Consider the following 26391-nt stretch of genomic DNA (forward strand, 5'->3'; position numbering starts at 1 on the left):
CAAAAGAAGGGGGTAGTCAAAGTATCAAGGAGGTCAGGGCTGAATAGAGGCTACAAAAGTGGTGCTTTGGACTGCACTGTATCCCCCCAAATTCATATGTCGAAGCCCTGACCCCCAATTGACTACATTTAGAGACAGGAGCTTTAGGAGGTAATTAGGCATAAGTGAGATAGATTATTAAGGGTGGGATCCTGATGCAACAGGATCAGTACCCTTAAAAGAAGAGATACCAGAGCACATGTGCTCATTGTCTCTCTCTCTCTCTCTTCCTCTCTCCTTCTCCCACCTTCGGGCCTATGAAAACACAGCCACCCTTGGCAAGCAAGTCAAAGAGCTCTTAGCAGAAACCTGTCTGGTCTGTACCTTGATCTTGGATTTCCCACCCTCTAGAACTGTGAGAAATAAATTTCTGTTGTTTAAGCACAGAGTCTGTAATATTTTGTTATGGAAGCCCAAGTGGACTAATACAGTTAGGTTTCTGAAAAGGTCACAAAATTTAGGGTTAGGTTAGTAACAAATCTGGAAATCAAAGTTTTTCTCCTTTTCAATTTTAAGGCCAAATCTTAAAGAGTTGTAGATTCTAAGAAAACCAACATAACCAAATCACAAAATCATTTAAGTATAAAGAAAAGCCCATATATCACTTGAAGAGTATTTATGGGAAAAAAGCCATTTTTCCCTCAGTTCTGAGATATAATTGACATATATCTCTGTATAAGTTTAAGGTGTACAGCATAATGGTTTGACTTACATATACTGGGAAATGATTACTGCAATAAGTGTAGATAGCATTTATCAATTTAGAGATACAATAAAGAGAAAGCAAACAAAGAAAAAACTTTTTTTCTAGTGATGAGAAATCATAGGATTTACTCTTAACAGCTTTCCTATCATACAGCTGTATTAACTACACATTACATCATGCTATACATTAAATCCCTAATGTATGTATCTTGTAACCAGAAGTTTGTACCTTTTGACTGCCTGCCTCCAATTCCCCCTCCCTACCCTTGCCTCTGGTAATCACAAATCTGATCTTTTTTTGCAGGAGTGTTTTTTTTTTTTTTTTTTAATCCATTTAAGGAAGAAAAGTCACAGACTATTCATAAAAGTTTAAGAAATGCATGTGCGCAAGTGTTTTTAACACCTATAACCACGTGGACTAACATTTTAAAGTACATTTGTGGTTCCTGAGCAAATGAAATCATGTGTTACCCAAACAAATTAACCATAAAGATCAGTAGGGTTCTGAATCCGGGATAAATTATTTTCAGAGAAAAAGCAAACTTTTGAATCTTAAAATTGTTTAATGTTTCAACTAGCAACACTTGTCGGTATGATTGTGATTCATATGACTACATTGCAGCTTCCTTGTGACGTTAGTTATAAAACGCTAGATTAGGGTTTTACTCTTCAAAGCCAAACAAGAATCAAGTCTCAACTAACAGGTTTACCAAAATGATACATCACTAGCCCCTCTCCACCAAAGGCTGCTCCAGTTTAGAGTTAAGAAATGCCCTGTGCTCGATATGCTGAAATTCATCTGTTCTTTGCAATTCATGGTGGACTATTTGGTCCACGGCCTATTGAAGGCCCCCACACTGATAGTGCCTCACTCTCACTGGGCTTTTGATCATTTTTCTGCTCCCTAGTTTCTTCACCTGAGAGGATGGGCAAGAAAAGAAAGGAAGGTAACTTGCTTAATATCTTTTTCCACATTCAATTTTTATAAGGAGGGTAAAAGTTAATAACCTAAGTTGAGGTGTCTGGATTGCCCGCCAGTGTCATGTGCCAGTAGCCGCCAGGCAGGGGCATCCCCTGGAAATCAGCAGTCCGCTCAGCTGGTAGGACGTCCTAGCCCCAAAGCTTTGCGCAAACACAACAGACGGGATGATGGAAGAAAATCTCCCCCAACCATGGACCTTTAAGGGAGCTTTATCACATGCGGTACAGACCGCGCTGGACGTTTGATCGTGGCCACTGTCGGTAGCACCGGTCCACTTTCCCAGTTCGGGTACCTCACGCGCTGGATGCACCGCGGGACTGAGTCCGGGACACCAGAGCCCCCTTCCCCAACGCCCCGGGCTCCTCCGGACGACTTAAAACCACAATGATCGCGCGAGCTGGGTAACAAACGAACAGCAGTCCAGGGAGCTGTTCCAGGAAAAGACAGCAAGGAGCAGCCTAGAAAGAGAGTGATCCGGCGTCCTGGGATCGAGTCCCACATCGGGCTCCTTGTTCTGTGGGGAGCCTGCTTCTCCCTCTGCCTCTGCCTGCCACTCTGTCTGCCTGTGCTCGCTCTCTCTCTCTCTGACAAATAAATAAAATAAAAAATCTTTAAAAAAAAAAAAAAAAGAAAGAAAGAGAGGGCTCTGTGCCAAGGTCGCCGACCCTCTCCAGCCTCCGCCATGACCCCCGCGGGCCCCCGTAGGTCCCCGTGGGCCGTCGTGACCCCTGCGGGCCACCGTAGACGCGCCGGCGCTCTCAAGATGGCTGCCGAGCCCCGCTCCCCCCCGCGCCTTCGCTGAAGTCCCGGCAGCAGGCGAGCGGTGCAAGACTTGGCGTTCCGGCACCAGCGCAGCCTAGAGGCCGGGAGCGGCCGGCCGCCCGCCCGCACGCACCGTCTCTCGGGGCGGGGCGCCGGGCCCCTTCCGGGGATGGGCTCCGGCGCCCCAGTCGACCCGATTTTGCCCCGGCTCCTCCCAGCTCGGGCGGGCGCTCCGCCGTGTCCCAGCCCGTCAGTCCGCCCGGCCCGGCTGGCCGCAGACGGGGCCTGGGCGGCCGTACCGGGAACCCTGAACCCCCGGGCGTCGGGAGGCGTCGGCACTACCGCTGACCGGCGGCGGGTCCCGGGTTGCGACCCGGCCAGAGCGAAAAGGCGGCGACACCATGTTCTCCCTCAAGCCTCCCAGACCCACCTTCAGGTCCTACCTCCTGCCGCCGCCCCAGGTAAACAACCCCCACCCCGCGAGCGACCCTCTCCTTGGCGCTTCCTGGGAGCTGCCGGGCCGACCCCCGGGAGACTCCCCCGGTCTCCCTGTTCCCAGCCGCGCGATTGCCGGAGCCCCGACGCCGGGGAACGCGCCTGCTCGGGAGCCCCCACTGGCTCGGTGGAAACTTGTAAAACTTCTTCGCCGCAGCCATTCTCCGCTCGGAGACCTGTGATCCGTAGTTTGCCGGGTGATGAGACTCAAGGGAGTGTTTGGAGTCGGATTTATTTAGTTCTTCGTCTGGCAGTTGTCCGCACTGTGGCCGCCAGCATGATCGCATCGCTTCTGAGCATCTGGTGGAAGACGTTACCTATCTGTCATAAATGTGAACACCTGGAAGCGGCACAGCAGTTTTAATGGTTTTGTCGGATTCGCAATTGATAATGAACAGATCTTGAAGAGATCTGGTAAAACATGTGAAAGATTTTAAGGGGGGGCGGGGGAAATGTGTGTCTGTTGCATGTGTCATCACTTAGAAAACAAAAATTGCTTTAGTATCTCACGGGGGAGGAAAAGTTTTGATCTTGATTTATTTTGCTAATGTATTTCAGACTGACGATAAGATAAATTCAGAACCGAAGATTAAAAAACTGGAGCCAGTCCTTTTGCCAGGTAAACATCAGAGTTTCAACAGATACTTCAGTAAAGTCTTTTGGTCCAAGATGATTCTCCCAACTAGTACCATGTGGTTAACTTCTCCCTTGTATTTATTTATGTTAAGCTTTATCCTGTTAAAAATCTAATGACTGAGATGACAGAAAAACTTGTTAGAACTAAACAACAGCAACAAAAAGTAGTTCTGAATTTGGTGTTTGTCCTTGAAAATGTAAGCACTCTAGAGAGCTGTCAAGAATATCACTACCTCATTTCTTTTTTTATTTCCTGAAATGTTCATTTTTAAAGCAGTCATTACTTGGCTAGGTAGTGAGAGTACTCTTTGCTCTTCATGTCTGCAACTTCATGCATTAATGATTAATAAGTCATCGTTTTAATCGTGTGAAAAGCAACTTTTATTATGTTCGGGTCTTTATGCCAATAACAAAACTTAGTGAACTTTGAATTACTTAACTTTGCAATTTTTTTTTTTTTTTGGAAGGTGTCAGCTGTGTTTGCAAATTTACTTGTTTCAGTTTAGAATGGAGTTTCTCAACAGAGGCTCTATTGACATTTGGGGACTGATAATTCTTTGTAATAGGGACCGTCCCATGCATTATAGGATGTTTAGCAGTATCCCTGGCCTCTACCCACCAGATGCCAGTGGCACCCCTTCTCCACCTCCTAGTTGTGACCACCAGAATGTCTCCAGATGTTGCCAAAACTTACTTTTCTCTTTTGCCTCTGGGAGCAAAATCTCCCAGTGGAGAGGCACTGGTTTAGAACAAAAGTTACCTTGGAACACCTTAAGACGTGGAGATAGGAATTGGCGATTGAAGTTTTAAAGCATATAAAATATCATTTAATTGGTATTTTGAATTGTATGACAATTGAATAATAAATGGAAAATTTAGTTGTTTAATATGATTCTTGTGGGGAGTAGCTGGATACTTAGGAAAGCCTGTTTTAAACCTGAAATCTAATCAAATACCCATTTGTGTGGCTACTGTCAACATTTAAAAATCTTAGTCATTACTTAATGCTAAATCTAGTAAAATGATTAAAACTTATAAGCAATACCTGAACAGATATGGAAACTTTAAATTTTGTGCTTTGAAATTTTAAATGTTAAGTGGGAACAAACATACTGCAGTCAACCTATGGTTCAATATTATAGATGCTAACTCTTAAAAATTGTTTTCGACTTTATTATGGGACTTAGTTATAAATATTTGGCCTTTATTTAGTTAATGCTTTTTATCCAACCAGTATGTACTAAATAATCCTTTGTACTTTTCCTGAGAGTGAACAATAGAATTAATAAGTAACCTTTGCTCCCCCGGTGTGCTCTGTTTTAGCCTTAGTCACTCCAGGCATTTAAAAGTCAGCTGTGGGAAACAGTACTCATCTTAAATGAGTGAGGGCCTGTGAGCTATTAACTTTGGCTTCCTTTACTTTTTTCTGAATAGGCCCTGTTCTTAGGCCTTGATTTCCCTCTTCTGATATGATGATTTGGCATTAATAAACAACAGGTCTTAGATATAAATGATAGTGCTTGATTTTTTAGGATTGACTTTTATATTTAAGATATGCTTAAGAAAGTGTTATTGAATATTGATGAGCAGGAAGAACTTAACACTGAAGGATTATCCCTTCTGTAGAATTAACTAAAAACTTAGTTTCTACTAAAAAGTCACAGTTTTCTGGGGGAAGATATAAACTCATTTCCTGCCTTTAAGTGGTTTATGTGTCCTAGAAGGGGCAGCTGAATCTAGATATTCTGATATGTGTTTGCAGCTAACCTGTTTCCTACAGAACATTTAGCCAGTCCTAGATGAGTGTGTCTTCTGCCTTCCTTCCTCACCCCTTCTGTTCTTACTCTCTCATCTTGGCCTTCCCATACATTCCCCAGTTTCTTTCTGTCTGGCCACCTCTTTTGGTCTCTGTTTCCTGCTTCCCCCCCACTTGAGCCGCCTACCTGTCTGACTACCACTAGAACCTCCATTACTCCTTTGGCTTGCATCCTACTCCTTGACCTGTGAAATCTGGAAGACAGCTGGAAAGTAACTGAGGCATTGGTGATCTAAAGACCTGGGCTAGGTTAGGGTTTTTTTTTACTAAGAGGGCTTAATAATACAGTTCTTGCCTTCCTTATAGTCAGAAACCACAAGGAAACTTGGCCAAGTCACCTGTGGCTTTACACAGTCACACGGAACAAGAAGTAATTGTTTAGAGATATAATATTGCATGTTATCCTTTGGCATAGAGCCTTAGGTTCAAGGATATCCTACTGTAGTTGCCCAAAGTTTGAACTTTTACAAACAGATGAAAATTAGACACGAAATGAATTGTGTGCAGTTACTGTGTGTTCCTTCGGAACTTAACAAGGCTAAATTTAAAATGATCTCCATCTTTTATTAAGTGAAGAAAATAGAAGAAACTGGCAATTTAATTTTGATTGTGCTTTATGTTAGTAATTTTCAATTTGCATGGTTCTTGAACTTCCTTAGAGACTGTACCTAATTCAGCTTTTGGCCTTGATGTCTAGTGTGGTGCACTGAGCTGCTGATTGAATGATGACTAAATGAAAGAACCCCTAGAACACCAGCTTGAATTGTTACCATAGCCATGCCCACATGCTCAGTCCCAGGCCCCTGAGATCATGACATGAGCCGAAGGCAGAGGCCCAACCCACTGAGCCACCCAGGCGCCCCCCAGAGACTTTGAATTTTTAAATACATGTGTGCGTGCATGTGTGTTTCAGCATATATTTATTAAGGGCAAAAACTGCCGGACTATATTCATATATTTTGGAGGGGAGGGTACAGGAGGTGAGAGAGAGAGAGAATCTTAGGCAGGCTCCACACCCAGCACAGAGCCTAATGTGGGGCTCGATCTCAGAATCCTGAGATCATGACCTGAGCCAAAATCAGGTACGGGTCACTTAACCAACTAAGCCACCCATGCACCCCAGACTATGCTCATATCTTTTTCAGATAGCTGTTGGACTGGTGAAGCAGTTGAGCACCTGAGCTGGGGGCCTGGCTCTGTGCTAGATGAATAAAAGTGCTGGAGGAGTAGTGTGCCTGGATCACAGCAAAGCCTGTGGACAACGTAGAAGTTAGCGACCTATATCACTCTTTCCCAGGGTCTGGCTGGCGTCAGATCTGGACGAAGTTTTTAACAGCCCTTGGTCAAACTAAGAAAATTAAGAAAAAATGCAGCTTTTCCCCATAGAGCTGAGTTGATTTAAACGATTGTCCTGTATTTCTGAGATTTTGTCCTTCCGGTTTCCTTGGTATAGATATGTTCTCTGTTAAATGATGGTGATAGTAACTATGGCTTTAAAGAAGTTAGCAAAATAAAAGGTTAAGAACTCTATATGTTGGTTGCACGAATTGTTTTTGTGGTATATCTGATTTGTGGAATCTGGGTTAGAAACCACTTGATGAGGTTTTTCTAATATCATAGATAGGATTTTTTTTAAAGATTTATTTATTTATTTTAGAGAGAGGAGAGAGAGCACAAGTGGGAGGAGGAGAGGGAGAGGGAGAGAGAATCCCAAGCGACTCTGCACTGAGCACAGAGCACAGAGCCCAGGGTGGGGCTGGATCCCAAGATCCTGAGATCATGACTTGAGCTGAAACCAAGAGTCAGGTTCTTAACCGACCGACCCACCCAGGTGCCCCTCATAGGTACATTTTTTTTTTCTTATAAAGATTTTATTTATTTATTTGACAGAGATCGCAAGTAGGCAGAGAGGCAGGCAGAGAGAGAGGGGGGAAGCAGGGTTCCCGCTGAGCAGAGAGCCCGATGCAGGGCTCGATCCCAGCACCCTGGGATCATGACCTGAGCCGAAGGCAGCCACTCAACCGACTAAGCCACCCAGGCGCCCCTCAGAGATACAATTTAATGAGCACTTATACAGAGAACATCAGTAATTTTATCTCCCTAGGAATTGTTTCACTGTCTTCTGAAAAATATACCCTCTCTCCTTTGACACATCAGACTTCCCCATCCCCACACTGCCTTGGGTTCTAGTGTGGCCAGCAAGGATAATAACCCACCCCAGACTGCGAGAATGCACACAGCTGGGGCTCTGTTATTTTCAGATCGGTACTAAGGGAAGAGATCCTTTTTGGTAGTTCTGCCAGTGGCCATAGTTCCAGAAAACCTGCTCCAAAGAGTGAAGTCCCATGTTTTAGAGAGAGGCAGAGGTACAACACTGAGGGGGACTTGTGAAGGCATTCAAGCTGCTGGGCTCCATTTTGCTTGAAGTCCAGCCAACACAAAAGCCAGATTTCTTTTTGCTTAGCTGGCTCCAGGTACACTTCTGACTCTTTTCAACTAAAATCCCTAACTAACACATAGCTTTCAGGTTACTCCTCATAACAGCTGTCTCAGGGAGGCACCCGTTTGTCTTCGTGAGCCAGATGAGAGGACTGTAGTTGCACATGCTAAGTCACTTTCCCTGTATGGCAGAGCTGGAATTCTGAGCCCAGCTCCCAGGCTGTGCCTTTAACCACGAAGCAGCAGGGCCTACCTGACTGCACTGGGGACATTAGGGTACAAATTTATGCTTTGGAACTGGAGAGAGGGTGGATTGGATGTTGGCCTAGAAGTTCTCTAGTTGGGTAAAAAGAGCTCTGTCCTTAGCTGTGCCCTTTCCACAGCAGTGACAGATTTTGCCCCAACTTGAGGAGCAACTTTCAATTTAAGCTGCCAGAAAAACGGACTGCCTTGGGAGGCAGGGGACTTCCTGTCACTGGCTGTGCCAAAGCAGAGGCTGGTGGAATGCCAGCTGCTTTGTCACGAGGTGGTGAGCTTTGCAGTAAGTGGGCTTGTTGGCCTTTTCTCTCTTCTAACTCTGGGATGGGATCTTGTTAAGAATCTGTGAGGTGGGAGGGAGGGATGGCTTGAAGCACTGCGGCTAATAGTAAGGAGTTAATTGTTCCACAGGTTTCCAGTGCATGTGGCGTAAAAAGCTAAAAAGGTTGGGGTCCTGCCCTTAGACGGTTTCAGTTCATTGGGGAAAATGCTTCAGGAGAGCAGTTGTGAGGGCTCAGAGGAAGGTCACTGAAGCAAGATTTGAGGTTGGGGAGGCGTCAGGAAATGACTTCTGCTCTGCATCTTGAGTGCCTGCCGAGCCTGGGCCACTGTGCTAAGGCCGAGTCAGCTCAGCTCTTTCCCCCTTCCCATCTGTAATGCCAGCAGCTCTTTCAGCATCAAGATTAACTGTTAAATCGATAATGAATGCACTCATTGTCAGAGTCTTTTGTAATCGGATCAGGAAAGCATACGACCCTGGGCCATCTGGAAAATGAAAATAGCCATTGTTGGGTAGATGTCTTGTTTATTTTTTTTACATATTCACTGTTTAGACCATTTATGCACTATTCTTGTTTTCTGCCTCACTGTAACTCTTATTTCCTTGCTTGCACAGTAAGTCCCTTGAAGGTAGATATCTACCTTCACAAGTCCCCCTCAGTGTTGTACCTCAAAAGAGAATAAAACACTTCTCTTTTGGGTGTTTTATGTTTTGTGTTTTTTTTTTCTTTTAAAGATTTCATTTATTTATTTGACAGACAGAGATCACAAATAGTCAGAGAGGCAGATGGAGAGAGAGGAGGAAGCAGGCTCCCCGCTGAGCAGAGAGCCCGATGTGGGACTCGATCCCAGGACCCTGAGATCATGACCCGAGCTGAAGGCAGAGGCTGAACCCACTGAGCCACCCAGGCGCCCCTGTTTTGTGTTGTTTTTTAATACCTTTTTGTAGATCGGCCTTAGAGATGATTGTAGCCTGATTTTTTGGTAGTATCTTGCTTCAGAGATATGTTGCTTTTGAAAGCCCGGAAGGACCTGTAACTCCATTTTGGAATGGCGAAGCACGTAACTATTATGTTTGTCCCCCACCTGTGGAGCCTTCAGAGCGGTCCTCCTCAGACTGCCGCTACAGGACCTTGGGCCAGAATTTCATTACTCGCTTCCTCACTTCTGACCATCAGTCTCTCTGTACCTTGGCTCCTGCTCAGAATCTCTCCATGAACTTGCATGAGTAAAATCCTGCTTACCCAGTATAAAAATCTAATTCTGTAACCCCTGTGATTTGCCAGCACTCCACCTTGCTGACCTCTGCACTGTTTCCCAGCGTTGATAATTGCCTCAGTCAGGCTAGTTCCTTTCTCTCTCCCAAATGCCTGATTCCTCATTTAGGCCTTTGTCACTGTTGTCATCCCATGTTCTATCTCTGTCCTCTTCTGCCTTCAGGATTTCCTTCTGGTTTTTTCCCAGGGTCTGCACTTCTAACTCTCCTTCAGCCCACGTTGTAGGTGGCACTTACTGGACATGCTCCTTGATCTCATGCTCTTCTGTATAGTATCATCTGCAAAATTGGACCCTTAGTACCCATGATGGCATCGGACGTTTTGTGTTTGTCTTCCATATAGATTCAGCGTCCCTTAGTAATTTTTAGGCTACTTTAATTCCTGTATTTATGTACAGCGAGGGTGACAACTGGTCCCGCTTTGCCTGTGACCATCCTTGTATTAATGCTCAAAGTTGCAGACAGCCAGTCACCGTATGTAAAGCCATACACTGAACTCTGTATTGGCTTAAACACATTCTGTAGGTTAATTAGCCACTGTATACAGTGTGGCTTTGTCTTAAACTATTTTTATTTTTTTTTATTTTTTATTTTTATTTTTTTTTTTTTTAAAGATTTTATTTATTTATTTGAAAGACAGAGATCACAAGTAGGCAGAGAGACAGACAGAGAGAGAGGAGGAAGCAGGCTCACCGCTGAGCAGAGAGCCCGATGCGGGGCTTGATCCCAGGACCCTGGGATCATGACCTGAGCTGAAGGCAGAGGCCTAACCCACCGAGCCACCCAGGTGCCCCTGTCTTAAACTATTTCTTAAGCTAAAATGTATTATGGAAAAATTTATTTTTATTCATGAGGCATGTATTGACTTTCTAAATGTATTGACTTCCTAAATGTGGAAGGTATTATGAGAGATATGACTGATTTTTTGGTTCTCTGAAAGTTAAAAACCTTAGCTCTACCATTTTTGAAGATTAATTAATTTTAATTATATTTCCTTTCTTATTTATTTTTATGGGTGGAAGGGTCTTGTGAAGAGAAATTTTGATGATTTCTTGATCCCTTTCCAGGTTGTAGTACAAACTCTTGACCCATCATCTGATTTAGATAGCTTTTTATGGGGTGCTTTTTGCTTACCCCACAGTGAAACAAATTTCCTCCTTTATCTTCCATGAGACCTCCCCGTGGCGTCCCTCCAGTGGTGTGCTGGGAAGTGCTTGGTGGTGAAAATCCTCTCACCAGGGCTGATTGCGAGCTGTCATCTGGAAGGCCTAGAGCCAGGGCTGGAGGGTGTGGGGGGTGCAGGGAGGAACTGGAGATTCTCCTGAGCCGGTGCAGGCCGGCTCGCACAACACTGCTCTGCCACCTGACAGATGCCAGAGTCTTCCCTGGGAAAACTTCATGGTCTCCTGGAGTTCGGAAGTCTTTCTTAGGGCTCACTAATTCCAGGTGCAGCAAGGACAGTCTCAGTACTCTTGTATTTTGTATCCATCTTCTCTAGGAAGAGCCCATTTAGTTTCTTTTTCTTTCCTGTCTCTAAGCTCGACAGTACTGCAGTTCTTGCAGTAAGCTTTAACAGCTCCTACTGTGTTACTGCTTTTTTATGGAGTATGAGCAGAAAATTGTTAGGAGAGCAGATAGCTGTGCTACGTGAGCCAACCATTTTAAAGACTGGTTGCATGTGAACATAATTTAGCGTTATCAAATAAACTCAAGCCGGGTTAACTTGACACTTAGTTAATTATATGCTTATAATAATATGACTCAAGCAGAGCATTTCTCCAGCAGTGCCCTCCTTTCCGTCCTCCCCTCGATCCCACCCAATTTCTCTTCCCTTCCAAGGGCTCATTCCCATTTTCTGCTCTCAGCGCTGGTTGACACTTCAGTTTCCTTAAAAGACCACAGCCCAGAGAATCCCTATGCAGCTTTTGTTGTTACTTTTCTATTTCTGTCCAGTTTTTTCTCTTTTATTATTATTTTTTAAAGATTTCATTTATTTTTGAGAGAGAGAACCTGAGTGGGGGGCAGAGGGAGAAGAAGCAGCAGACTCCCCACTGAGCAGAAAGTCCATTGCAGGGCTCGATTCCAGGACCCTGAGATCATGACCTGAGCCGAAGGCAGAGGCTTAACTGACTCAGCCGCCCAGGTGCCCTCTCAGTTTTATTTTTAAATACACTTGGATTTATAAGAGTTGTATAAAAGAGTGCAGTTAACATATACTGTTCACCCAGCTTCCCCTAAAGTTAGTATCTTATATGACCTTGTTAAAATTAGCTAAATTAAGAAATTAACAGTGCTAAGTTTTATTCACATTTCCCTAGTTTTCCCACTAATGTCCATTAGCTGTTCCAAGAGGCCGTCAGGGATACCACATTGGATTTAGTCATTATGTCTCCTTAGTGTCTTTAGTCCGACAGTTTCTCCATTTTTACTGATGGTGATGAGTCCTTTCACGTTGGTGCCTGTATCCTTTTGAAATGTCCTCCCCCCTTCTCTTTCTCCTTCCTTCCTTTCTGACCTACCAGAGACTCCCTACTTAGGTTGTGTTTCCTCTGCCCCAGTCCTGGAATTAACTGTTTTTTGCAAGGATCGCATAGTCTTTAAATACCAAGGTCCCTGTTCTGAATGTACTTTGTTGCTGGAGTGTTACTATTTTTAGGCCTATAGGGGCCAGAGTAGAAAATATGCACCTGTGTTACTAATCCACGTATATACACATCTCTTTATGTTTCTGTATCCATGTGAATATATGTAAAAGTTAAGAAACTATGTCTAGCAAACTTTCTAAAAAGTATCAGGCAGTAAATGTTTTGGACTTTGAAGGCCAAAAAGTCTCTGTTGCAAGTACTCAGCTCTGCCTTTGTCCATGAAAGCAGTCAGAGCCAATACACAAATAAGCATGGATATGTTTCAGTAAAATGTTACTTACAAAAACCGGGGCTGGACTTGGTCATCATCATCAGGCTGTGCTCGGCCATCCCCTGGACTCATTAAATGTATTCTCCTTTTATCTTTGTCTCATTCTCACTGCGTTCATGGGCTTGACATTTTACATTTGAGCCATCAGTAAGAGGATCATGTTGCTAGAGAAGAAGGCTGTCCTTGGGTGTGTGCCTCATAAATACAATTGGCTGATGGTGCTATGAGGCGGCCATGTCCTGTCCCACAAGACCTCCATCTCTTTTTTCCATTATCACGTCTTCTCCCCTTCTCAGGAACCTAAAATCCTGTGGTGTGGCTTTTTTTTTTTAAGTTAATTTTTGAGTATACCATACATTAAAAATATATATGAGTCTTTAGAGTTAGAACTGAATGACTTTTTGTAGCATTGGTTTGAGAGTCCTTGGGCAGATGAGTTTGCTAGTTGAGAAAAGTGGCACAGCATGAAGTGATGTAGGTTATACTTCGTGAGCCAGGAGTTCTTGTATGAAGAAATCAGTGTTGCAGGAGTATGACATCTGTGTGCAATGTGAATAATTAATTTAGGGTTTTTTGTTTTTGTTTTTAAGTTCAGGGCCCTCTTATAATTGGTAGCTAAGATTTCTTGGGGGGAAGACAGGCCCATGTTCTTGGGAGGCATATCCCAATATCCCACGATAATTGGGAGGCATTGGGCTCAAGGGGCTGTGGAAGATTTTTTTTTTTTTTTTTTAAGATTTTATTTATTTATTTGACAGAGAGATCACAAGCAGGCAGAGAGGCAGGCAGAGAGAGAGGAGGAAGCAGGCTCCCCTAGAGAGCAGAGAGCCCGATGCGGGGCTCGATCCCAGGACTCTGAGATCATGACCTGAGCTGAAGGCAGCGGCTTAACCCACTGAGCCACCCAGGCACCCTGGGGCTGTGGAAGATTTAAATTTTATGTGTTTGAATTATTTGATGAGTTTCAACATAAATTTTTGTCATTTAAGGTTTTTTTCTCATTAGAATCCAGTTAAGACTAGTAATTTGAATCTTTAATTCAGTTTTCGTGCTTCCTGTTTCTAGGTACAATAGGTTTAATTTTATGTAAGAATAGAGAAAACTGGATTTGAAATCAGAACACTTGGTTATAAATTGAAAACTTACTTCTTAATATTTTTTAAATCTTAAGAAAGTGATATAACTTCTTTGGATCCAAGTACCTTATCTGCCATACCTTATGGGTTGTTGAAAGAATCAAAGATGAAAAATGTTGAGAAACTCCCATTGGTATATTTTACAGCTCCCTATGTATGTGGTAGGCAAGCACAGTAGTTCTGTTCCTTTTTTCTAACTTGATGTGAATTTCCCATGCATCTTATCTCCTCACCCTCTTGTCTGCTTGGCCTTGTTAAATTGCTGGTTTTTGTTCTGTCTGGAGCACCTCCTCTTCCATTGTTGGTAGTTGCCTGGTGAACCAGGAAGCAGAGAAGTGATTTCACATGTTCAGCACTCATTTAATAGGCACCTGCCTTGTGCTGGGCATTTGTCTAGGAACTGAAGTATCAGCATTGTGGAAAAATCATTCCCCCTTCTACCTTCATGGAGCATATGATCCTAAGGGTGGGATAGGCATTAATTAAATATATATATATATATATAATTGTAGCTGTGTAAATGCTAGGAATAACAAGTGTATGATGCTGGGATTGAGGGATTTAATCTAGGCAGGGAGATTTAAAAAAAAAAAAAAAAAAAAAAAGCATTTCTGAGAAAGTGATTAGGCTAAGGGAGAATATTCCAGGAAATGGGAACAACATGTGCAAAGACCACATCCAGTGGGAGCAGTATGATCCCTAGGAGAGATTAAAAGAGCACTGTGGTGTGAGGGTGAAGGTGAGGAGGACAGTGGCAGAGGGTGAGGGGCGCAGGGCCTCAACAGGCCATGTGCAGAAGGTTTGTCTTCAGGATGGAAGATTATTCAGGTGGTTTAAGCTGAGACTTTGACATGAGTAAATTTGAATTAAATCTTCAAGTAAATAGTAGGCTGCTGTTCTTAAAATAATCTTGTGTATTTTTAAGAACTTTGAATAAAAGCTATTATTGCAACTCAGATTTATTATAACAGTTTTGTTGAGTGAAAGAATCACTTTGAGACCATAGTTGCATTCTTGAATTGGTAGGTTTTTGTGGCTTGTCAGCAAACAGGTTCTATCCACCACTGTTAAGGTTTTTATAATGATAAATATAGATGAAGTAGATCAGTACCCTCCCCTTTCTACCATTGAGCCTGAAGATGGAGTGCTTAAAAATGTCCACGGGTCTCGTCGAATTTTAGATCTTGAAATTAAGGTTTATTTTAATGAAGACCATGCCTTAAATAAATAATTTCTTTCAAAGCACATTATAAATTTTGTTTTGATCTCTTACATTTCTTTCTTTAATCTTCCCTTTTAACTTTGAAACTATATTTTCAAGTTTTATTGCCAAGTAAGTTATAATTTGGGTGCAGAGGGAAACTCACTTTGGCTTTATAAAATATAGCTTATTTAAATTTTTAAAATTCAATTTATTTAAACTAAAAAAAAACAAACCAGTTCACCCATTTCTCCCATCCTGCACCTTTGGCAAACACTAAGCCGTTCTCTGTATCTAAGACCTTGGGTTGTTTTTATTTGTTTGTGTTTTAGATTCTACATATAAGAGAGATTATGAAGTGTTTGTCTGACTAATTTCAGTTAGCCTAATGCCCCCAAGGTGCATCCATGTTGTTGCAGATAGCAAGATTTCATTTTCTTTTATGACTGAGTAGTATTCCTGAGCCAGAGGGGTAATGTGCTGCATCTTCTTTACTCATTCATCCGCTGATGAATACTTTGTTTCCATATTTTGGCTTTTGGGAATAATGCTGCAGTGACATGTGGGTGCATATATTTTTTTCATGTTAATGTTCTCATTTTCTTTGGGTAAATACCTAGAAGTGGAATTGCTGGATCATATGGTATTTCTGCTTTTAATTTTTGAGGAATTTTTACACTGTTTTCCAGCATCTGCACCAATTTTCATTCCCACCAACAGTGTAGAAGGATCGCCTCTTCACCACATCCTTGCCAACACTTGTTATTTCCGATCTTTTTGATAATAGCCATTCCAGCAGATGTGACATGATGTGTCATTGTATTTTTGATTTGCATTTACCTGACAAATTAATGATATAGAGCATCTTTACATGTACGTGTTGGTCATCTGTATGTATTCTTTAGAGAAATACTTATTCAGATCTTCTGGCCATTTTTAAAATCGGGTTTGGTTTTGTTTTAGCTGTTGAGTTGCATGAGTCTTTTTTATATATTTTGGATGTTAGCCTCTTACATAATTTCAAAGTATTTTCTTTCATTCAATAGGTTGCCTTTTCATTCTGTTGTTGGTTTCTTTTGCTGTGTAGAAGCTTTTTAGTTTGCTGTAGTCCTACCTGTTTGTTTTGCTTTTGTTGCTTTTGCTGTTGGTGTTAGAGTCAAAAAATTATCACCAAGACCTTTGTTAAGGAGTTTACCACCTATGTTTTCTTCTAGGAGTTTTATGGAGTCTTTAATTTCTAAAATTCTAGTCATTCTAAGTTAGTTTTTGTGTATGATGTAAGATAGTGGTCCAGTTTCATTCTCTTTGCCTATGGTTATCTAATTTTCTAAATGCCATTTATTAAAGAGACTGTCCTTTCCCCATTGTATACTCTTGGCTCCTTTGTTAGAAATTAACTGGCCATATGTGTGTGGGTGGGTTTGTTTCTGGGCTGTCTATTCTGTTCTATTGATCTATATGTCTGTTTGCCTTGTTTTAATTACCATAGCTTTATAATATAGCTTGAAATCAGGGAGCATGGTACCTTCAGCTTTGTTCTTTTTCAAGATTGCTTTGGTTATTTGGGGTCTGTTATGGTTTCATACAGATTTTAAGATAGTTCTATTTCTGTGGTAAATGCCACTGGAATTTTAATATTACATTGAATTTGTATATTGCTTTGGGTAGAATGGACATTTTAACAATGTTATTTCGTCCAGTCATGGGCATGGGATATCTTTCCATTTATTTGTGTCATCTTTAATTTTTTTCATTAACATCTCATAGTCTTCAATAAACAGGCTCTCCCCCCACCTTGGTTAAATTAGATCTGGGTATTTTATTCTTTTTGATACAATTGTAAATGGTTTTCCTGAATTTCTCTTTTCTCATAGTTCATTATTAGCATATAAAAATGTAATCAAATTTTGTATATTGATTTTTACTGACTTTACTAGTTTAGCCATTTTTTTATGAAGTCTTTAAGGTTTTATATATATCGTATCATCTTTGAATAATGACAGTTTTACTTCTTCATTTTCAATTTGGATGACTTTTGGTTTTTTCCTTAGCTAATTGCTGTGACTTGGAGTTCCAGTACTTTGTTGAATTAAAGTGTGCATCCTTGTCTTGTTTCTGATTTTAGAGGGAAAACTTTCAGTTTTTCACTATTGAGTTTATTGTTAGCTGTGGGCTTGTCACATATGGCCCTTATTATATAAGGTATGTTTTCCACGACACTGGCTTTGTTGAGAGTTTTCATCATAAATGGGTGTTGAATTTTGTCAGATGCTTTTCTGTATCTGTTGAGATGATCAAAGGATTTTTCTTCAGTTTGTTAATGCGGTGTATCACGTTGACTGATTTGCAGATGTTGAACCATCCTTGCATCCCTGCAGTAATCCCACTCTATCATGGTGTATGATGGTTTTAATGTATTATTGAATTTTTCTTATTTGTAAGTATTTTGTTGAGGATTTTTGCATCTGTGTTTATCAGGGAAATTGGCCTGTAATTTTCTTGTGCTTTTAGTAATTATTCAAACTATTGACTGGAATAGAGTCCCCAGCTGTTATTATGATTGCTGTCTTATTTCTCCCTTTAAGTCTGCTAATAGTTTCTTTTTATGTTTAGGTGCTCCAATGTTGGGTGCATAAGTGTTTACAAATGTTATATCTTCTCATTGGATTGACCCTTTTATCATTATGTAGCACTCTCTTTGTCTTTATTACAGTCTTTGTTTTCAAGTCTATTTTGTTTGATGTAAGTATATACACTCCAGCATTGGTTTCCATTTGCATGGAAAATCCCTTGTTCTGTCATTCTTTCCATACATCTATAGCAAGTTTCTTATAGGTAACATATAGATAAGTGTTTTTTAATCCATTCACCCACTCTGTATCTTTTGATGGGAACATTTAGTCCATTTACATTAAAGTAATTATTGAGAGATAGGTGCTTATTGCCATTTTATTACTTGTTTTCTGGCAGTTTTTGTAGTTCCCTCTCTGTTCCTTTCTTCCATTGTTCTCTTCCTTTGTGGTTTGATGGCTTTTTTTTTTTTTTTTTTTCTTGATGGCTTTCTTTAGTGGTATGCTTATATTCTTTTCTCTTTATCCTCTGTGTATTTGTTATAGGTTTTTGCTTTGTTTTGCAACTGTGAGGCTTAAATATAACAACTTCTGTCTGTTACAGTCTACAGTCTTAAGTTGATAACAACTTAAGACTTAAGACTTAACAACTTAAGTTTTGTCCCATTGTAAAGCTTAAGATACTACTCTTGCCATTCACACTTCATGTTTTTGATGTTACATTTTACATCTTTGTATATCTTCAGTATCCCATAACCAAATATTGTGGTTTTAGGTAATTTTATTACTTTTGTCTTTTAACCTTCTTAATAGCTTTAGAGGTAATTAATTCACTACCTTTACTATATGTTTATCTTTCCAGTGCTCTTTCTTTTCAGTGTAAAGAAGTCTTTTTAGCATACCTTCTTTAGTTTTTGCTTGTCTGGAAAATTTTTTATTTCCTCTTCACTTCTGAATGATAACTTTGCTGTGTAGAGTGTTTTTGATTGAAAGGGTTTTTTCTTTCAGCACTTTGAATATATAGTGTCACTCTCTCCTGGCTTGTGCAATTTCTGCTAAAAGTTCTGTTGATAGCCTTGTCAGGCTTTGTTGTCTGTAGTAAGTTATTTTTTCTTGCTTCTAGTATTCTCTCCTTGTCTTTAACTTTTAATATTTTAATTACAGTGTGTCTTGATGTGTGTCTCTTTGGGTTCCTCTTGTTGGGAACTGTGTGATCTTGCTGGATTTGGATGTCTGTTTCCATCCCAGAACAACATCAAACAAAATAGACTTGAAAACAAAGACTGTAATAAAGACAAAGAGAGTGCTACATAATGATAAATGGAAGTTTTCAGCCATTATTTCTTCTAGTAAGATTTTCCCTTTCCCTTATCCTGGGAGCATGATGATGCAAACATTAGTCCATTTGATGTCCAGTGAGTCCTTTAAGCTATCCTCACATTTTTCCATTCTTTTTTTCTTTTTGCTATTCTGATTTGGGTGGGTTCTATTGCCTTTTCTTGAAGTTGACTGATTCCTTTTTTTTTTTTCATCTACCTTTCATCAACCCTTTTGGGGCATTTTTGTTTCAGTTATTGTATTCTGTGACTTCTGTTCAGTATCTTCTTAGATCTTGCATCTCTTTTGTTGAAGTTCTCATTGTGTTCATGCGTTTTTTTTCTTCCCAGATGATGATCCCAGTGATTATCTTTTCTTTTTTTTTTTTCACTTAAATGCAATTTTTAAAAATCTGAGTATAGTTGACACACAATGTTACATTAGTTTCAGGTGTATGACTTAGTGATTTGACAACTTTATACATTATGCACTGCTCACCACAAGTGTAGCTACCATCTGTCCTATTACATAACTATGACAATATCAGTGACATATTTCTTATGCTCTGCTTTTTATTCCTATAAGTTACTCATCGCATAACTGGAGACCTGTATCTCCTGCTCTTTGCCTAATCACCCACTCTCCTCCCCTCTGGCAACTATCAGTTTGTTGTCTCTATTTATAGTTCTGATTTTGATTTTTATCTATCTATTTTTTTCAGATTATACTTATGACTGGAATCATATAGTATTTGTTTTTCTCAATCTGACTAGTTTTAGTTAGCATGATACCCTCTAGGTCCATTCATGTTGTCTCAAGTGGCATGATCCTATCCTTTTTATAGCTGTGTAATATTCCATTGTGTATATATAGCACATTTTCCTTATCCATTTGTCTATTGATGGATACTTAACATTGTTTCTCCATGTCTTAACTATTGTAAATAATGCTACAGTAAACATAGGAGTACCTTTATCTTTTTGAGTTAACTGTTTTCATTTTCGGTGAGCACCTTTACCACCATTACTTTGAACTCTTTTTATCAGGTGAATTACTTATCTCTATTTAACTAAATTTTTTCTCTTGTATCTTGTTCTATCATTTGGAACATATTCCTCTGTTTCTTCACTTTGTTTGACTCTCTGTGTTGGTTTCTATATAGTAGATGAAACAACTACCTCTCCCAATCCTGAAGGAGGGGCATTGTGTAGGAGATGAACCTTATTGTTCAGCCCTCCCCAGCTCTTTGTTATCTCTCAAACCATCCTGCTTGTCCAATCAGTCTATTATATTTTTAGTAGATTCCAGTAGTTTAGGATGTGCCATACCAGTCAGTATCCCAGAGGGGAGGATCTCAGTGCCTCGATTTGGCTGACTGGAAGCCAAACCCTCAGGCATCAACTTTTTAAGGTATGCAAATACGTAGTCTTGTGGGACCACAAGTGTAAGCCCTACTGGCCACGAGAGCCAGGAGACAACCACAAAAATCAGGCTACCAGATGTATGTAAAAGCTGCCTTCTGAGAGATACTGGTGGTCTGGAGCACAGCAGAGGGAGTTTGTGGATATGGTGCCCACTAGTCTCTGTCCCCAGAGAGTGTTCCAACAGGCTCCTAGGTAGATGTGTTAAATAAGGCACCTGCCCTTCAGGCCAGTGCTTTAATATAAGAAACAGGTAAGCTTCCTTCACTTGAAGTCTGGCCACCATCGCTGCCTCCATCCTGGGCCCCAGGTGTGTGAGTCCAAGTGTCTTGGCCTTTTAAGAGCAGTTTCTCAGATCTCTAGGGTCTTATGGGTCTTGGGACACAAACCTCATTGGTTTTTAAAGTTCCGTGTTTTGAGGGCTTGTCTCTCAAGATATGTGACTCAGGATGTCCATGAGAGGAGATGAGTTCAGGGTGTTCCTAGGGTTCACCATCCTGAACCCTGTTTACCAATAATAGATTGTGTTATTGATTTTGAGGTTAAGCCCAAACTCTGTTTCTCATCCCTTAGTAAAGGAATCAAAGACATTGGTTTGGGTTGTAAAGTCACATGTTAATAAAACACAAATACTCCAAGCAGTACTTTGAAGAAGAGAGTGTAGTTTATCTCTTCTCCAGAATGCCTTTCAATAAAAGATAATGAGAGGCAGTATCACATAGTATTAAATGCAGACTCGGTTTCAGCCTTTCCGGTTGAACCATCTCAGACCCCTCAGCTCTTCGTGCCTCAGTTTCTATATCTAACAAATGGTGGGCAGTGCTTCACTGTTACTGCTGCTCTTAATGAAAGCTCTCCTGGCACCTGGCACCTGGTGAGCCTCCAGGGTTCATTCTTACTCTCGTCATCATGAATTAATCCTCATAGGCCACACGGTGACTGTAGACATTTTATGGTATAGTTGTAGCTCACACAATATTTTTCTTTTTTAAAAGGGGAAATTGTTGTAAATGAAGTCAATTTTGTGAGAAAATGCATTGCAACGGACACAAGTCAATACGATCTGTGGGGAAAGCTGATCTGCAGTAACTTCAAAATTTCCTTTATTACGGATGACCCGATGCCATTACAGGTGTGTGTTATTTGTGTGCTGTTTAGTTGTTTCAAGGATTTGACTCTAAGCAGTATGTATAATTACATAAAGCACAAGTATGGAAAATTATAGTAAAATTATTATGCAGTTAACAACATTGGGAATGTATTATATTAAAATTCAAAATAAAGTGTAAGGAGAATGTTGGGACTCAAGGAGAAGAATTCGTGAGATGGTTGAGTTATCTTGCTTTTTTATCTCCTGTGATTATTGCGTAGATATCCTTTGAATAATGGAGTTAGTATTTTCTTTCTTCTACATCTTTTAAACTGCTTTTAAAAATGAAGCTATCCTTTTTTTTTAAGTAGTCCTAAAGAGAAAAGCTTAATTATTTAGCAAATAATTGCGTAAACACAGTGGATTTTATAGATTTCATAGTATTTTTAACTAATTCCTTTTCCAAACATCAAATTCTAGTTTGAAATTTCAATTTACTTGTCAAATTAGAATGAAGAAAAATACTGATAAAATTTTTCTTTAATAACACTCTTGCCATTTTATGGTCCCACTGGAAACCAATAATACGTTTAATTTTGGTTTTTAAAAATTCAGGTATTCGTTTGATTAACTTAAAAATTGTGGACTTTTCCTTGGCTCTTCTATTTTGATTTCTAAAGTGTTATATACTTTTATCCCCTAGACTTTTATTTATGATAGGAATTGTTCTCTAATCAAATATTTGGATATTAATTGTAAACTTTTGACTGAAGCGTCTGACTCTGGATACATATATTTCATATAGCTTTTATTAGTTTACCAAAATATTTACTTTATATTTGTGTGTTTATTGCAAACTATTGTAGGTATATTTAGACTGAAGGCATTTATAGGTACCTAGTATGTAGACAACACTGACTAATTTGGCTATAGACTTGGGTTTTTCCTCTTCGTTTTTAGATTCATTTTTATCTCTGGCTGCAGACTTCACTGTAAATGAGATGCATGTACTTAATTAAAATAGCCACATCTCATACCGCTGGTAGGGGAAATAAACCAGTGCTCTACTGACAGCTGGTTAATAGTGAGAACTATGTTCTTAGTTTAAAAATGGGTATAAAGTGTTTGCTGACAGATTAAAATAAAACAAGCTATAGTTTGCCTGAAGATTTTTATTTCTAGTATAATTTCTGCTCTAAAAATTACTTTCTAAAGAGTGATTTTCCAAAGTCTCCTTTGTAAAATCAAGCCATGATTTTGCCCATTAAAATCTGATGACTTAAGAGTACCTTTTTCTTTGTTATTTTAATGACCATCTAACCAGAGTCAGGCATGCAAATGGTTGCCTATGAAGTGATTGATAATATTGCATATCTTGGATATTATAAACGTATTATTGTATACAATTTAACCTCATTTCATATATAAAAGTATGGAGAGAAAGGTGGAGAGAGTGTGAACATAGCATGTGTTTCTTTTTCCTTTTCATGACTGAAGTATGTTCTGAGATACTCCCTCCTTAGAACTGTCATAGTTCTGGAGACAAAAGCTTTTTGTTCTTTTTAGAGATAGTCATCATGGTAGAGTAAGGCAGTTACTACCATTTGAGGTTGTTGAGGAATAACCTAACGTGAACATAATTTTTATTTCAGAAATTCCATTACAGAAACCTTCTTCTTGGTGAGCATGATGTCCCTTTAACATGTATTGAGCAAATTGTCACAGGTATGTAGTATTCTTTATTCAGTCCATAAAAGCTGATTCTCCTCAGGAAGTATTGCTTGAAGAATCACACCTCTCAAACATTTGGGTTGGAATTTTATTTCTGTAGGTTTATGTTCCCTGCTCCCTTTTGTTTGAGTCCCAGGAATATTAATGAAAGAGAAGTCAATAAATTATTTTTTAAAACTTTTATTTATTTTAGAGAGAGAGGGAGAACAAATGTGAGCAAGGGGTGGGGAAGAGGGAGAGGGAGAGAAAGAATCTCAGAGTCCTCGTTGAGTGCCAAGCCTGACGTGGGGCTCGATCCCATGACCCTGAGATCATGACCTGAGCTGAAAACAAGAGTCAGATGCTCAACTGACTGAGCCACCCAGGTGTCCTGAAGTCGATAAATTATTTTTAAATGGAAATACAGCATATTTAGCTTTTTATGTTTTCCAAGTATTTGTCCTCTTTTAAATTAAAATTTTAAGCATTAAATGTGTCTAGATGGTGGTGGTTTTATGCAAAGATCATTTAAAATATAGTCAAAAGCGAAGTTGAAATCCATCCCCTTTCCAAGTTCTGTAAATTGTAGACAAATATAAAAGATACCAGAGAAGCAGTGTTTAAGTAGTGGGTAACCTAATTATTTTCAGTAATAATTTGTTAACGTATACTAAAGAGGGAGTGACAAAAAAGAATTTTTACACATTTTTTTCTTTATTTTTTCCTTTTTAGTAAATGACCACAAGAGGAAGCAGAAAGTCCTAGGTCCCAACCAGAAACTGAAATTTAATCCAACAGAGTTAATTATTTACTGTAAAGATTTCAGAATTGTCAGATTTCGCTTTGATGAATCAGGTCCTGAAAGTGCCAAAAAGGTAATACTGTTAAGCTTTATCAAGTTTGGTGTTTCGCACTGTATTTCCAGTATCAGTTCTGTGTGGAAGTTCTTTTTTCTCAGTTGCTCAGATTTTTTTTTTTTTTTTATCAGCTCCTACAATACTAGAAACTATGATGTAGAAATTATTGTATCTTTTGCACTTAAACCATTACCAGCTGGTTCTTTCTTGGTAAGAACTTTAGAAAATACCTTAGAATGTCCTCAACGAACTAAAAGTTAGACTTAAGTTACGTAAGGGTTAGGTAAAGGTATAGTTATGGGAGAGGCCTAATAATTATTAGTACTTTAAGGAAATCTTAGTGTATTAATTTGAGAGCTATTCCACGGGAACAGCTAAAATCTAGGGACTTTTTAATTGGCTCTGTTTTTTCCCTGACTTCCGGGAATGTTTATTGCCTGCTCATGGAGTGAGTTTCATGGGCAAAAATTCCCACTTCCTTGATCCCACCTTTTGGCTTTGGCAGAGGAGTGAAGCTGGTGGACATGATGCCTTACAGGTCCAGGCCATGATGCAGCAAATGCAGAGAATATAACACTTTCTAGGAGAGGTCTGCTCCCACACACTGGGAATAAAGGAACAGTTTCTTAGTGAAGTGGAACCTTCTCTCAGAAATGATTCAGCTTTTGCACCACCCCAGAATGCTCTGGTGCTCTTGGTTTCCATGGTTAGTAGACTTACTGCAGTGAATTTTCTGTTGATATCAAAATGAGGCCGTCAAAAAATTCTTAAGGCAGCTGTTTTCATACCCTTTGGTGAGGACATTGTGGATTTATTTTTAGAACTTCGAGTCATCAGTTTCCTCACAGGAAGGCAAGCGTAGATAAATATCTGAACATGCTGGACCCCAAGGACTAGATTATCTAGCAGAGTGTGGCGAGCTCTGTGGCTAAAAGTATTCAGGTATAAAACCATCTTTCGGCGTGCTCCGTAATAAAAAATTCAGCTAGGTAGCTGTGAGTCATTGGTTCACGTTTTGTAGGCCCCTTTCATCTGTTCAGTTCTGCAGTTTGTGATTTGGGCATTTTACTAACTTGAGATGCCTGCTCTTACAAAGAAAGACTTTAAGACTATTTAGGTAGTAGGCTCATTATAAAACATTTTAGCTGAGTTACTTTCTTGAGCTTAAATTTATACGTGTAATTTAATCAGTCAAAGCATCAAGAATCTGCTTATGAAAATCTTAATTTCAGGATGCATATCAAGAATAGGGACACCATTGCATGGAGCACTGGGTGTGGTGCATAAACAATGAATTCTGGAACACTGAAAAGAAATTAAAAAAACAAATAAAAATAAAAAAAAATAAGAATAGGGACACCGTAGATCTTAAGAGATTTAGGACAGGATTTTTTTTAAGTAAAAAATTGATAAAGTGGCCCAATATTCTTTCAGAAATTTTCCCTCTCTCCCACTGTCAACTATATTTTTCAAATGACTCTATTTCAGTGATTGGAAATCATAATTATTTGGCCTCATTCTTGAGCCTTCTAATAAATACCTGCTGGTCATTTTTTAAGTGTGAGGTTGTGTGCTTAGTTGAGAAGATTAGAGCAGGAACACATGAAAATTGAAGAGTGGTACAAAGTAGTGGCATAAAAGATGTTTTCACATAAGTGATTAGTTGCCAAATGAATGAAACAGTTGAGTGCTCTGGAAATTCAGGATATCCCTTGTCTGTTGTGCTGCTGGTAAGTGATGAAGGGGACTGCACGGAACTGTCTACATGAGACACCCTAGTCCAACTGTTTGTGCCCTTTCCCAAGACTAGACTTCTGGCACAAATCCTTTCTCCTCTGTCTTAAAATATTAAAAGCATGTAACCTCAGGCCTGAAAGAAATGCTCTTTTTGTCTTTTGTAGAGACATGTTGTGGGTGGGGGTTGCAGGTGCAGAAAAGAAAAGTGGAGGCAGTAAGAATATAAAGAGAATTTTTTTCCCTGACTTACGTCTCAGACACAGAGGTGAGAGCATGTATGCTCCCAAAACTTACTGGCTTCATGAGTTAAAAAGAAGAATTCTAGCACATTCTTTTATTTCAAGTGAAACTTTTCAACTAAAATTAGGTAACAGTTGGGGAGTTACAGCTTGATTTTTACCTCCTGGAAATTTTGAATGCTAAGTTTTCTGTGGAAATGCTCTGATTTTCTAAGTTGTTTTAAAATGACCAGCACATTCAGAGTTCTCTGGTGGGTAAACCACTGATTAGCTTTGAAATACCAAAAGCATTTATATTTCTGTTTGAAATACGAAATCTCGAAATGCTAAATTGGTTCACATTTTGTTAAATATTGCTCTATAACCCTCTGGTAGTCTAGTTGGTGTTGCCTAAATTGCGATAGGACAAAGTTAGATGATACTGTGCTGTTGCATCCGTTAGCATTCATCCTCCTTATCCTGGGTCTGTCACAAGTCAATAGGATGTTTGGGACAGATCTGTATAAAGAG

General features: G+C 39.8%; 1 protein-coding gene across 3 annotated transcripts in view; it reads left to right on the plus strand.

Annotated features, from left to right (window-relative positions):
- The first annotated feature begins 2657 nt into the window (after positions 1-2657).
- The window catches only part of LOC111152689 (myotubularin related protein 10), a 52313-nt gene continuing 28579 nt past the window's right edge, over positions 2658-26391 (plus strand). For 2 of the 3 annotated variants that reach the window (XM_022511259.1, XM_022511260.1), the window contains exons 1-5: positions 2838-2949; positions 3542-3602; positions 21244-21380; positions 22991-23063; positions 23781-23923. In XM_022511259.1, coding sequence (XP_022366967.1) covers positions 2890-2949; positions 3542-3602; positions 21244-21380; positions 22991-23063; positions 23781-23923 — 474 coding nt within the window. In that variant the 5' untranslated portion in view covers positions 2838-2889. Of the gene's footprint in view, positions 2950-3541; positions 3603-21243; positions 21381-22990; positions 23064-23780; positions 23924-26391 lie in introns of all 3 variants that reach the window. The other variant, XM_022511258.1, reaches the window with a different exon arrangement.

This window comes from Enhydra lutris, unplaced genomic scaffold (genome assembly GCF_002288905.1).
Source record: "Enhydra lutris kenyoni isolate GAN:26980312 unplaced genomic scaffold, ASM228890v2 scaffoldscaffold29, whole genome shotgun sequence".
Classification (NCBI taxonomy): Eukaryota; Metazoa; Chordata; class Mammalia; order Carnivora; family Mustelidae; genus Enhydra; species Enhydra lutris.